The following is a 14,756-nucleotide window of genomic DNA, read 5'->3' as shown; positions in this document are numbered from 1 at the left end:
TCTAAAAATTATAAATTGAAGTTAACCTGTTTTCCTCAGATAATACGAATTAAATTAATATTTAACAACAATTTTCAAAACATTGAAATACTACCACATCAATTATTGTTGTTCTATCTCCATACAGGTAAGTCAGCTAATTAAAATAAACCACACCGTTTATTTGAAATTTTGGGCTACTATTTTTTATTATACAATCAAGACATACATATAGTATTATTTATTATACAATCTAAATAAAATGTCAACTAAACTAAAAGTGCACACTTATTATTCTACAGTAGGCCTACTATATATAGAAATGTACAAAATCTAATCTGTAGTTGTTCGACTTTTCGCTCGGAGTATGGGGGTATCTTTCTTAAAACATGGTTCCCACTCTAGAGACGCAACGCAGACGTGACGCAACGCATGGGATTGACCAATCACAAGCGACGGTTTGATAGTACGGGAACCAAAGAATTAGACGGCAGATACTAATTCGAAATCGTATATTTAGTTCGTAGCCTACATTAAAATCCACTCGTCGTAACGTAACTAAAATCTTCAGCAACCGGCCATTCATCTTTCTTTTTGTTGGACTCTTTATGTGGCTGCTCTTCATGATCGTCGTAGCTACTTTCTGAGTGTTTTTCTTCATCAAAGTCTTCATTTAAAGCGCTGATGCATTCACTTGTTCCTATCCCCGAAGAAGAGTGCGGTAAACTCAAATCGTTTAGGCGCGTGTCCATGAGATCGCTTAGTCGTCGTCTCGGTAATTCATCAAATATTTCAATGTCGGTTTGCTGCGGACTTGGCCCGTCCTATGAAAACAATGTAATAGGTTTTTTTTTATTATAATTTGTAAATACGACTACTAAACTATCACTTATTCTCCGTATTTTGTTTTTTAAGAAGACATTGCGCAACGCAACGACCAAGCGAAACGCAAAATAACAAGCGATGGGTTATCTTGGACGCAACGCAAGGATGACGTAAGCCCACCATTGACCAATCACACGACATGTCATCCAAAGTCATTTTTGCGTTGCTTCCGCGAGTGAACAAAGCGTAGAGAGTCTGATTTTTAACTAAAGGTGTGGAGTAGGAACAGCAGTGAGTTAAGCTCCAGGCTTAGTTAGCACCCGAACTACCAGGGTAGCTCGGATGACCTCTATCTACCAAATTAGCGATAACTGTGCCATTTAAACAAATTTACCCGTGTAAATAACTAAGCCTGTTTTAACAAGCCCTATAGGTCAGAAGTGAAGTCAGGTGGAATGCCATCCTGAGATGAGTAGTAGTAATTAGTACAGTCTTGTTTATTTTAAATTTTACTTTCTATGGACCAGAGATTCCGAAATAAAAGATAAGATTGAATTGAATTGAAATAACGCGTAATATACCGTAACGTACAATTTGATGATAACGTACAACGTTTCTACTTACCAAATGCATAAATCGCCATTCGATTTTAGGATTGGCATTAATTTGAGACCGTTTATAAAATATGACCACAATGCAAATAAATAAGAAAGACAGAGCAATCATACACAGTACCACTATTAAAACGGTCGCCGTGTGAATTCCCTTGTGCGCAGACTCATCGTCTTCTTGATTTGCATTGGAACCTAGAGTAATGACAATTTTATATTTATATGGTAAATGGAGGGAGTGAAGTATATAGGGTATAAAAATCAATATGTATAAATAATGCATTTGAGAACATTTACACACGTAGGCTAGGTCAGTTAGTAACTCCAGTGTGTGCAATGTGTATGTTATAGTGTGTTCCTCTGGTAAGATGCTATTATTATTATTATTATTCATTCAGGCAAAAGATACGTTTTACAAAATATAATACAAATCAACAAATTAAACAAACACAACGCAAAAGAGAATATAAAACATAGTCACTAGCTGCCAGGAAAGCACAAAAGCCTAAGCCACTGTCACCAATTAGGTGTGTACCTCCATTAACAAAGTTGTAACAGTATGGTAGAAAAACAATTTCTTACTTACTGTCATCGCCATTGTCAGTATTTGTAGCACTACATACATAGCTTTTGACAAATGCTTCCAATCCAATATACTCGGTCCCATCGAGTGCTACGTTTACCGCTGCGATTCCAACTTTCACCAAGTACTGTCCTGTGGTGGTAGGCCTACATCTGGCTTCTAGATCGAACCACGTTGCGCTGGCAGGCAATCTTGAACTCCAACTTAATCCCGGGAACTTGTAACGTACGTAGTACTTGCTGATTGGTCCATTACGCGTGGTTGGAGGTAACCAGGTTACGTGAATAGATGTGATATTTGTGTAGGAGGTTGTTGTCATTCGGAGAGTTTTTGATGGCCCAGGCTCTAGTAAAAGTAGTAAACTAATTTAAAAAAACTAATCTTTTCACTTCATTTTGAAACGTTTTCATGATAAATGAAATCAAAGAAAAAAATGTTTGGTGATTGGTTGTCGGATGTAGTTGATTTTTTATTGGATTTTTTAAGAAACATTTTACCTGTCATATCTGTAGTTGTTAATATTTTTGTTGACCATTCACTCCAGCCCGCTGATTGGTTCTCGTAACTGTCGAATTTTGAACTCACTTGAATTTCATATTCAGTGAAAGGTTCCACATCGCTTAGTTTAAAGTTCTTTTTCTTTAGACCACGTATCTGGAAGTGTAAACAACAATGCGCGCATGTACAAATAACCACATATGTTTTGGTAGTCTAGGTTAAACTAGACAGAGTTTTGACTTAATATTAGTAAAAAGATAAATATTTTGGCACATATGGCGTTTCATACGTATACTACTTGAGCTTAAACTTAATTTTCAGACAAAAATCGAAAAGCCGATTGGTGGACTAATAACACAAAAAAGTAACTACAGACAGACAGACAGGGCGAGTCTAATGGTTTGGTCCTCAATAGAGATACCCCTCCCCCCCCCCCCTCTTCACTTGATATCCTTCCTAGTTATTTTTAACCTCCTTCCCCCAAAAGAAAGTACAATCATTACCTGTCTCCATTCCCCTGCTGTTGGTTCTTTATACTGCAGTCTGTAGAGTAACATGTGTTTATAAAGTATAACACCTTTCGGCTTCTCCCATGACATTTCAATATAATCATGATATTTACTCTTCACCTGTAGCCCTACAGGAGGCAGCGGGATTGCTACGAATAAAATAAAGATTTAATATATAAATTGCATTTTAAGGGGCTCCCATCAGCATTAAATTATATAATTTAGTATTCCCCAGCCTTTGCTGGTTCTCACTAGGACGCAACGCCAGGACGTAAACGTAACGCAAGCGAGTTGACCAATGACAAGCGACAGTTTGTATAATCTATCGTTTGATTGGTAAACTCACTTGCGCTTGCGCTTACGTCCTTTCGTTGCGCCCTAGTGACATGAGAAGGAAGAGAAGAATTACATATTAATATAGAAAGTTCCATCCGAATTTCAAACTTGAACTTATTAAACATAAGGTGATATATTTAATGTCCACCTCAATATATAACAAGTCACCCCTATACCTCCGTACATTACCTTGCTCTTTGGGATAATATTCAACTGAGTCGGAGGTTGAACCATACCGGTTGGTAGCGTTCAAGGTGATGGTTTGCCTACCAATGTTACCATAGTCTTTGTTGCGGAATTTCACCAACAGTCTCAATCCGTTATCAATTATAATATTGCTTTCCGGAATTTTGTTAGGTAAGTGAAGTCTTCACAAGCCATTGGAAATAAAGAAAATACAAATTTAAATAATCAAATTGAGAAGTATTGAGAAGTATTTATAAAGGGAACAATATCATTATCATCATTATCATATCATCATCATCGTCACCGCCTTCGTCATTACTTTCGTGGCGTCATCATCACTTTCGTGTCGTTATCATTATCATCATCACTTTCGGTGTCGTTATCATCATCTATGTCATGTCGTCGTCATCATCATCTCTTTTGTGTGTCGTCATCATCATCATCTTTTTTCGTGTCGTCATCTTCATTTCTTTCGTGTCATCATAATTTCATATTCCGTTTTTGCTTTTAATCGTATATTCATTATCATATTCAACGTTCGTAATCGACAATCATTGTTATCATCAACTTTATCTCTCTCATTTTCATCATCAGATCATTGATTAATTTAAACATCTTTATAAATACGGGATTGTTTGGATGACGTCATAATGTGTTTGATAGTTGATACCAACTTCCCAGGAACAGTCGTACTTCTGAATGGTTGTTGACGAACAGCCCAACTGACGGATTTCAGGCTCTGAAGATAATAAACATACCGACAGAAGTGATGTCACAAAGAGGCATACAATTGACGCACGCGTACAACTGATGATATTGTAGCTGGTACTTTATTATAATAGTAGGCCTACGCTGTTTGTATACGCGCGTGTGCGTGCACTATACACGTTTCTGATAAGTCTAGTTGATTTTACTTCACCTTAGACCAAGATAAAATAAATTATACAAACATTTTGATGTACATTATGTGTTTCTGAGAAAATATGTCAACTTCCTGGATTTCAAGACTTTTTCTCAGAGAATAATTGGATATATAAGCCTAATGCGTTTAAGACAATTGTGCACATTCATGAGAATGATTTTAGTACAGGTGCTATGGTTTAGATCTAAGAAATTGGTCTACTTACTGTTTGAGAGGACATTTGTCAGAAATGAAAACATGAAACAAACGAACACGTCACCTCTGAACATTGTAAATTATGTAAACAAAAAGCTTAGTATTATTAGTAATATGGTGGTATGCCCATGGTAGTAGACTGCGATGAAAGACAGCAATGGACATCGCCAAACGCAAGTTGGTAATCGATGAAAATGCTCCTGGCTGTTCGCATTTTGATATATATTAACTAAAACCACCATATCCGAGACATAATCAAGTATGAAGGGAAATAATAGCTATGCTCATTCAACCAACGTGCGTATCGATCGCTCCTTATTTAGTATTTGTTGACACGGTTCAGTGGGCACGCTTGATATTGATTACCCTCGTCTTATAATTTACGTTTGTTAATTTATAAGGAATAAAGCATAATTTGTGCTTGTTTTGTAAAATTACAGAACATTATAATTCACATTGATGGCAGTGTTTATATGATTTAATTAACTTTGTATTTTATTAATATATTTTTTAGATATTTGTTATTATTCAAAAGAACTTAATTATAAGACAATAGACCTATGTGTTTATAATAATTTAATTAACGTTGTATTTTATTACTATATTTTGTAGATATTTCTAATTTATATAAAGAACATAAAAATAAGACACTATATTCATATCATGTTTTTTTTTTTCAGTTTATTGGGGTTTTCTCCCTTAACAACTATTCATAAATTTAAATACTACAACACATAACTAAGGTACTACTTTAAAAAGATATATAGCTTTTATACTCCACCACGAGTGCCTACATAGAAGATAGATAACATCACACAAATACCAGACTGGTATTACGAATTGTATTCCCACAAAATGCGTAAGCCTAACACAATAATTAAAAAAAAAACTACGCTATTAAAATACCAATATTAAACGTTCAAAATAATGTTCATGTTATGAGGAACATATGCCGTGCCGTTTTTAGGCTGTTGATCACTCTTTCGTTGATCGGACCCCTCCTCCTCCGGCGGAGGCGGCGGCGGCACAAGATGTCCAATAGCGTTATGCGGCAAATAGCTATCAGTTGCTATTTCGTTATTATTACCCTTTCCCTTAGTGTTATATCCTATTTTGAAGTCTAATGGGGTGTACACTTCTTCATTTGTGACGTTTTGAGGTAAACATCGCGGATCAGGCCCAAGCACGTACCCCTCATTTGGGAGGGGTGGAAGTGGTTTGGCATTTTGTTCTATGCCCTCTTCTTGAGCCGGCGAAGGTGAGTGTTGGGTATCATTGATTGAGTTTGGTCCGGCTATTTTCGAGTAAGTGACTGCTAGCTTTGCATGACAAGCAACCCCAATTCGGGTGTACAGGTCATCGTCATCGGTACTGTTGCTTGCATTTTCTGAAAAACTGAGTTTGTCTAAACTTGTGTTATATACGTTGAGTTCATCAAACTTTTCTTCCTCCAGTGCAGTCGGCGGACACTAGAGTAAATATTTGATATAAATTAGTACAAATCATAGTTATTATGCTTGTGATTATTATTCAAAGCATTTGCATTGCGCGTACATCATTGTGTTGCGCGTACATCATTGTGTTGCGCGTACATATTGTGTTAGGATGAAAGTTTGTAATTGGATAAAATAGAGCTCACCTCTTCGAATTTGTATCGCCTATTTATATTTGGTGAACCACTTAAGTCCAGTTTACTGTTCCTTTTGATAAGACACCAGGCGAGGATCAACAATAAAACTACAAGGCTTATGACAATGATCACTGTCAGTGTTATGATGACAACATTATTACCATTGGCTATCGGAGTTGGTACTGTAATTAAAATTATAGGAGCATAATAATTGTTTTTTTACAGTAATTGCAGAGTGGAAACAGTTTTTAGAAATAAATACCTCTGTAGGCTTATGGCCAAAAGTAAGATCTTTGTATGGTCAACAATAAGACCCCTGAGTTTGATGGACGAAAATAAGACCTGTATGGCTTGTGGCCGAAAATAAGACCTATGTAGGCCTAGATGGCCGAAAATAGGACGTATGTAGCATATGGCCGAAAAGACCATGGCCGAAAGTAAGATCTCTATATGGCCGAAAATAAAACACATTGGCGTGGCTAAAAATAAGACACCTGTATGGCCGAAAAAGTAAAATTTGTGACTATCATTATCATTATTATATCGTTCATCATCCATTTGTTTATTTTTAGAGTTTTTTCGTTGAATAGGAAAGATCTGTAAAAGGCCAACATTTTTTTTTCCAAATACAGGTACCTCCATCATGCCTCTAATAACTTACGCATTGTGACGTAATCAATTCCACAGACAGGAAAGTCTCTTTGAGCCCACTCTCCTTTCAGAATGATATCTCCAACTTTATTGACAGCAGCCACGGTGGTCGTCAGAATACCACCATCCGTTCGGTTAGTACAATCTACAAAAATGTCTATCGCAGTGCCAGTTGTAGTTTTCGTTGACCACTCCTGTCGGCGATACCGGTTGCGAACTTCGTAATAGTCTATTGGTCCGTTGGTTTCAGATGGAGTCCTCCATTCTAGAGCTAGGGTGTTTGATTCAGGAATGAACATCGCCGACATATTGCTCACAATACCTGGTACTGGAATTGAAATAATTGATTTATTTTATGATCATAATGCCTAAACTTCATTCAAAATCATTGTCAGTGAATCAAATTCCGAGTTACACAGCTCAGAAGCTCATTATAGAAAGCTAAAAATGTTATTTTAGCCTACTTCAGACAAAATAACAAGGTGTTACAACGAAATCAAATTGAGGACTTACCACCAGGGAGTGTTGCGACTTGGTGGACTGGAGACCACGACCCCCATTCTGTGCGCTCAATTCTGCTTGCTAGTCGAATTTCATAAACAGTATATTCATCCAATGCTGTAAGCGTAATTGAATTCTCATCGGTCTCCAATAGACTGCTAGGCTTTTGTGGACGGATGATAAAACAGTAGTAACATTATTCAAGGATTTCAAAGATAATTAGTACGCGCGCGTACATAAAACGTGCGTGTACATAAAACGTGCGCGTATACAAGGTGTGCGTACATAAAACGTGCAGTACAAAACCACACCAATATTATCAGAATTTAAACGCGCAAGTCAAATGTTTCTTTTCGCATGAGCAAATAACAAATTATTATTTACCTGATTGTGTTTTCGATATTCAAGTTGGTACATGAGCATATGCGCATAGCTGTTAACATCTTGTGGCTTTTTCCAAATGACTTCAATAGTTGTTGATGTATTGCTTGGAAACTGGATGTTAGTAGGTGGGTTTGCTCTGGCTGTAATTGATTGTTACAGTAAATAATCAACAGTTTCGGTTATTTTGTTTAGACATTTCATTTACGTGTACAGTATTTGTATCGCCGTAGCCTATATAAAGCGTGTTCCCATTACGACGCAACGCGAAGACGTAAGCACAACGCAAGTGAGTTGACCAATCAATAGAGACAGTTTAGATGATGATCCACTGCGTCGTGATTGGTCAAATTGCGTTGCTCTTACGTCCTTGGGTCCTATAATAGTGGGGACCTAGCTTAGGGCTAAGCCTCATAATTAAATATGTATTCTTTTAAACGTTGTTCTTACCATCTTCCCGGGGATAAAACTTGACGCTGCTTGTTGTTTGACTTTTCGTACCACAAACTTTAATTTCTTGGGAAAGTACCGAACCATGTGTGTCTTTATGAAACCTACATGTTAGTTTCTGACCGTTTTGAACCAATTTTTTCTTAGCAGGACAGACTTCAATTTCTGATTGATATCTAAAAAAATATATGCATGTAAAACCTAAGTTTTGGATATTTTGGGGCAATCAAATGAATAAGAAGAAAACTGACATTTGCTGGACACTGTCTTCGCAGTAAAGAAGAAATCATTGCAGGAGAGATGTTCTGATGTGGCAGCCAAAACATGGGCTTGCAAAACAAGGAAGACCAGCACTCAATACATTGATGTACTAGAGGCGGATATTGGTATACAGAGAGATGAACTGGCTGTCATAATGGCACATAGGAAGTTATGGAAGAATCTAGTCATAAGTTCGCGTATGTCCCGGACTAAGAAAGTAAGTAAGTAAATTTTCTTTGCGGCACTTACCGATCATCAAACGTGACAGTGTAATAAGTTATATTGTCATTAGGTCCAATTGTCCAGGAGCAACTGTAGTCTTCTACATTAGTGCTGACACATTTCAGGTCTCTTATTGCAGGTGCTGAAATTTAATAATTAGGCCTATTACATAAATAATTTCCTTGATAGTAGACATAGGCCTATATTCTAAAACGGCATTCTTTTGCAACTTACGAAAACTTGAGTTAACAACACCAAATATTAGAAGAATTATCCATTTGTGAAGTTTCATTGCTGAAACGATGAAGATATTAAACACTCAGTAGGCCTTCTTGTAGAACCACTGGAAATTAACGCCACAATTGTTTTCTACTCTGTCAAAATTAAACGTATTGAAAACATATATGATACTTGGATTAACAAAGCATATCATAATAACAATGTACGCCTACTGTTTAAAAAAGAATATCCTCTATGATACTATGGGGTTCTACAACCTTTTATGAATACGATAATGAAACGAGTTCTTTTCAATATCGTGTTTCGCACTGTTTACAGCTTGCAAAAACATACCCATCCCTAAATCTCTACGGAAATCAATATAAATACAGTTGAATATACAAACAAGCCTGAAATTTAAACTATTAATTTACCACAAAAAAATGCGTGTTTCCTTGGCTTAATCTTTACGAAAATAAACTGCCTGCGTGTCCTCTTTTCAAACAAAATGTATATTGTCGTCTGGTCTCAACCAACAAGTGCACACACATCTTGACTTGCAGTTCCTTGTTTACAAGGCTGCATGTTATTATTTCGAGTGAGTTTTCTCGCAGTAGCTGTAAAATGTAAAAATAATCAATGCTGGGTTGTAGCGTCGGTTTAATGTTATTGTTCTTTCATGCAACAATAGCGAATTACATCTGGTTCGCTCTATCAGATCAATAATATTAATAGAGAGTTCGATTTCAGAGCGTTAGTGGTGGTATCTGGACATGATGCCCATCAACACATCCATCAGGATCACCATAATTATGCGCATGCTCACAAACATCTTGGTCATACTCAAACATTCGAGTAAGTATACGGTAACGTCATTGTGCTGCTGCATGTCAAGAAATAATATACAAACATTTGGTATTCAATATTTTGACATTTTATTAAAGATATCAAGACCATTAATTTATCATTGTTTTCATCATAATCATCATCATGCATCAGCATCATCATTAATAATCGTTATCATCAAAATCGTAAAGATCGGAAAAAAGTTTTAAAAAAATATATTATGTTTAAGAATAAATATTAGTATTAAACTATTATTATTATTACTTTCTAATACAATAGGCCTAAATATGGAAACATTATGTGGTTAGAATGTTAATATAAGCGTACTGTTGAAAGTTAGTAATATAGTTATTGCTTGGTTACCATGCTGTAGTCAATAGTTACGTAAGACGCAACGCAAAGCTATGAACGAACTGTTGTGATTGGTCAAATTACTTGCGTTACCAATAGCTGACCAGGATTCTTTCACATTTAAGTCTGTATTGAATCCTCTCTTGTTTTCGAAATTGGAACATACCCGCATTTTATTATGTTTTCTTCGTTTATTTTAGTATTGTAACTGTCTGATGGGTAAAACTCTATGCTGACGTCATTTAAAATATCCTCTTCTATTTCTAATGAATCTAGCGTTATGACGTCAATGATGGGATGCCGGACACATTCAGGTGGAGGGCCACTATCGTCAAAATTAATCTTAACGTACGTACCAAGTGGAGGATTTGGGTCGGATTTGTCATGGTTTTCGGAACAAATCGGAAAATCAAAGGCTATGGTATATTGCATTTGTTGATACGAGTCCACAGCAGACGAACGCAGTGACGTCGTGTTGCTGGCGTAGTTGTTAGCGGCAGACGGACGTACTGACGTCGTGTTGCTGGCGTAGTTGCCCACAGTAGATGAACGTAATGACGTCGTGGTGCTAGCGTAGTTGTCCGCAGCAGACGGACGTAGTGACGACGTGGTGCTGGCGTTATTGTTGTCGTCAGGGGCTGACATCTTCTCAGTTTTCTCTTCTTGAGGACGTAATTCCGTATACTGCTCCTTTTCAGGGATTTTCGGTGAGTATTTCTGCAAAATATGATACAGTATACTTTATAGACCTACATACATCAACATTGTTATCATCATCACCATGAAATGACTCACCCACCGCCTCATTGGGGTCTTCATTACGTGTCTGTCATCACACACAACATAAATATCAATTGTTCATTATTCTTACCAAATGTTTCCATTTCAGCAGACTTGATTGAATATCTGCGCTGTTCTTCATATCCAAAAGTGTACAATGCCGCGTAATGCCAATGACAAACACTATTGCCACGAAAATAACGACTACTGTAGTAGCTAACGTGAACGAAACATATAGCCACTGTGGTGGAGCTTCTAAAAAGAAATCAGTATTTTATTTTTTACGTCCACAGTGCATCACTAAGGTACTTTTATGACGTCACATGCGATAATAAGGTAGAGATACTCTTGACACAGTTTAAGATAATTTTGCCCTAATTTTTTGTTGTATGTCATCTTAATGTTTCATAATAGTTAATCACTTTGACCAAAAACTGGATCGATAAAAAATGATTTACCTGAAAAAATGTAATTTAAAGCAAAATATTGGTTAAAATTAACCGTTTCCTTTGTATTTTTATAAGTTAAATAATAATTTCTTTTTTTTCCGGAAGTGAATAACTTCATTAAAACTGCAAAATGACCTATTTAAAGTCTGATTTTATTAATTTTAATTGTTCATGTTTTTGGAGGACAATACTTTAAGAGAGATTGACATCATTAATATTAATAAGAATGATAGAATTTATAGAAATTGCATTAAATATTCAGCAATTCGTAGCAGAGAAGCTGATCTTTATACCTACCTGCTATTGTCGTTGGGGGCGGGGCAGTAGTAGCCTTATTAGTAATAGAACCCGCTGTGGTGACTTGGTTTATAGTTTGTTTACTCCACTTGGCCTCTTCATCATATATGAACAGTTTAAAACGACTCGATATACTAATATTGTAAGTTGTATACGGTGATAAGTCACCAATGGTACATTGCTGTTCATTCTGTGATGAATATTAAAATATTATTAGACCGAGAACTTAATTATGTACATATTACGTTACATATTATTTTACACATTTATGAAATAACTGGAAAGATAGGCCTACCCGCTCCAAATTTGCACGCGCAAAACCCATACTTTTAATAAAGATAGGGTATACCAACCCCTGCCTGTTATTAACAATGTGGACCCTATAATTAGAATGAATTAATTAAAAACGTCGTTATCCCTACCATTTCAATAGTTTTATCTACATCCGGGTTCCAGTAGTGTACTTTGTAGCGTAAGCTCCGAGTACTTTTTGTAAGGTCACGCGGCCTCTGCCAAATGGCAGTTATGGACATTTCAGTGACATTGAAGTTGATTCCTGAAACTTCCCTTGGTATTGCTAGAACAAACACACATTTTTTCAATGGGGTAATGTCGGTATTTTGTTGCTATACATACTTAGGGTTTAAAGTTCGAACTTAATTGGACAAAATGGTAAACGCGCCGCAAGTAATATGACCAATCACGATGGATAATTTGTGATTGGTTTCTAAACTTAAATAAGATTGCGAAATGTATTACCTTCTGTATATGGGACAAATTTCAATTGATCAGAAACAAGTTTTCGATTTCCATCGGCGGTTTTTCTGTACACCGATACAATCTGCGCTGTGAACTCTCCTTGGCCTTTTGCGCAGTCAAAATTAACAATTGTGGCTTTTCCATCTGATTGAAAAGATTTGTTGATTGGAAAAATTCGTATGCTGTTGATATGATAAACAATAAGCATGTATCATAATACGTGAAGAAAAGGCAAATACGAAGAATAAAAATAAAAACACGACAGAAACTCGTACACAATGAGTCCACCGGTCTAAGAAAAGTGCCTATAGGCCTATACCCGAATGGGCCCGGATAAAAGAATTAGATGAAGCCATTTTCATTTAAATTATCAGTGTTTATTTAGTCAAATTGCCAAGGATTGGATGCTTGGATTCAATAAGCATTCAAATAGGTCTATAAGCACTTTCCATATATAGCATAGTCAATTAAGCACTTTCCAAATATAGGCCTAGTCTATTAAGCACTTTCCAAATATAGGCCTAGTCTATTAAGCACATTCCAAATATAGGCCTAGTCTAAGCACTTTCCATAGGCCTAGTCTATTAAGCACTTTCCAAATAGGCTAGTCTAAGCACTTTTCAAATATAGGCCTAGTCTATTGAGTTCCAAATATAGGCCTATAAATCTAAACCCTCTCCAAATGTAGGCCTAGTCAACAGTAGTCATAGACACTTACTCATCGTCCCAACGTCTCGATTCAATGTCATAGGTCACATTTCTACCATGTGAACGTGATTTCCAAATACATCTATACTGGTCGATCGTTGTGCTTTCACACGATAGATTTCCATACGGATTACCTTTGAAAAATAAAAATGTGCAAGATCTTAACTTGAGAATCGGGTCCCCATGAGGTCAACAGACAAGCAAATATATCTATTAAGAAAAGATCAGATGCATTTTCATTTCAACGCCTCCACCCCCGATAACCATGTTAATTTTTAATAGAGTACAACAATTTTAGTCGCGTGCAACACGACTCTAGCTCACTATGTCGGTTGGTTGGTCGGACGGTTGGTCGGTAAACACTGACTTGAGCACGCGACTGCAGCCATGTATATGGCCTTGTTATTTTTCAACATGAATCTTACTCATAATGGTTATGGTTGCAAAGTACACTAATGTTGTATATTCGAGCAGTAGGCTACTTACTTGTACTTGGTTTCAGTAAAAAGGTCCAAAACACGACAAAAATGGTGGAGATGAGGGTATTCATACTTGAGGAATGATAAGCCTATACAGTTATTCCCTAATTTGACATTGTTTGTCAGATAGATTTGTCCATATATGTTAGATACTCTATACGTTGATTTTAGTCTACCACGTCAATTAATATTTTCTGAAGAAAAGATAAATGAATGTTTCAAGAAATATACGTTTTTAATCTATAAAGTAAACGCAGTAATTGGATGTTACAAACCAATACAACAAACAATACCATGTAAACTCATTGTAAAGCCTGGTAACTAACTGTTATTTATGACATGGAATTTTTATTTTTAAAACAAAGTAAGGGCTTACCTAAACACCAACGCAGTTAATCCATGCAGCTCACTTAAACACTACTTGAACGTTGTAATACAAACGATAACAATTATACTTGAAGGAGTTGGTCCGGATATAGGAGTTGTTCTAAAACGAAAGTAAAGTACACACATATATATACACATACATACATAATGATTATTATATAGTTGTTGGTTTGTCATGCATAACAAGACACATTATGTATGGTCCAATGGTTGGCCACCAATAGGTATTAAAATATATAGTAAAAACCACCATATACAGTTTTTTTAACTTACCTTTTCAACATATATTTTCACCTTCGATATTGAAACCTTTTTCAGTTAACATCATTATATTGTATGGCCTGTCACTTTCACTTTTAATTGCTCTTTTTATTTTATTTATTTCATGGATTACTTTTATTTTCATGTGAAGGGCATAGAGGCTTTAAGCATTATGTGGTTAAAAGTCAAAATTTATTTATTAATTATGTTTTCTTGCAAGTTTACATTAATCATCAAGAGTAATATACTTGAAATCAATAATGATCAATACTTGAAATCAATAATGATCAATACTTTAAATCAATAATTATCAATACTTTAAATCAATAATGATCAATACTTTAAATCAATAATGATCAATACTTTAAATCAATAATGATCAATACTTTATATCAACAAATTAAAACTTTTCAAATTCAATTATGAATTTTCAATACGAACCGAATAATCAATACTTAATGATAATAATCAATACTTAAT

At 35.8% G+C, this 14,756-nt stretch overlaps 3 protein-coding genes across 4 annotated transcripts; all 3 read right to left on the bottom strand.

Annotated features, from left to right (window-relative positions):
- Window positions 1-217: 217 nt before the first annotated feature.
- LOC140047208 (uncharacterized) lies at window positions 218-5,087 on the bottom strand. 2 transcript variants are annotated; one of them, XM_072092084.1, is made up of 8 exons: window positions 4,655-5,087; window positions 4,155-4,266; window positions 3,531-3,709; window positions 3,000-3,154; window positions 2,496-2,652; window positions 2,002-2,343; window positions 1,429-1,610; window positions 218-803 (listed from the first exon to the last, which is right to left on the bottom strand). In XM_072092084.1, the coding sequence occupies exons 1-8, from the start codon at window positions 4,716-4,718 to the stop codon at window positions 513-515; spliced, it is 1,482 nt and encodes a 493-aa protein (XP_071948185.1). In that variant the 5' UTR covers window positions 4,719-5,087; the 3' UTR covers window positions 218-512. The 2 variants fall into 2 exon arrangements, with proteins under 2 accessions (XP_071948185.1, XP_071948186.1); XM_072092085.1 differs by having other exon boundaries at window positions 1,540-1,610.
- A 256-nt stretch (window positions 5,088-5,343) lies between these two features.
- Window positions 5,344-9,563, bottom strand: LOC140046259 (uncharacterized). The gene is made up of 9 exons (XM_072090835.1): window positions 9,394-9,563; window positions 8,975-9,114; window positions 8,768-8,882; window positions 8,258-8,433; window positions 7,811-7,950; window positions 7,439-7,589; window positions 6,936-7,253; window positions 6,284-6,456; window positions 5,344-6,113 (listed from the first exon to the last, which is right to left on the bottom strand). Exons 2-9 carry the CDS (start codon window positions 9,030-9,032, stop codon window positions 5,556-5,558), a joined length of 1,689 nt encoding a protein of 562 aa, XP_071946936.1. The 5' UTR covers window positions 9,033-9,114; window positions 9,394-9,563; the 3' UTR covers window positions 5,344-5,555.
- Window positions 9,564-9,787: 224 nt separating this feature from the next.
- Window positions 9,788-14,093, bottom strand: LOC140046258 (uncharacterized). Its single transcript, XM_072090834.1, has 8 exons — window positions 14,005-14,093; window positions 13,636-13,822; window positions 13,160-13,283; window positions 12,442-12,623; window positions 12,105-12,259; window positions 11,683-11,872; window positions 11,028-11,191; window positions 9,788-10,873 (listed from the first exon to the last, which is right to left on the bottom strand). Exons 2-8 carry the CDS (start codon window positions 13,697-13,699, stop codon window positions 10,277-10,279), a joined length of 1,476 nt encoding a protein of 491 aa, XP_071946935.1. The 5' UTR covers window positions 13,700-13,822; window positions 14,005-14,093; the 3' UTR covers window positions 9,788-10,276.
- Between the last annotated feature and the right edge of the window lie 663 nt (window positions 14,094-14,756).

This window comes from Antedon mediterranea, chromosome 4 (genome assembly GCF_964355755.1).
Source record: "Antedon mediterranea chromosome 4, ecAntMedi1.1, whole genome shotgun sequence".
Taxonomy (NCBI): Eukaryota; Metazoa; Echinodermata; class Crinoidea; order Comatulida; family Antedonidae; genus Antedon; species Antedon mediterranea.
Note: the sequence above shows the minus strand (reverse complement) of the source record. Positions and strands in the feature narration are given on the sequence as shown.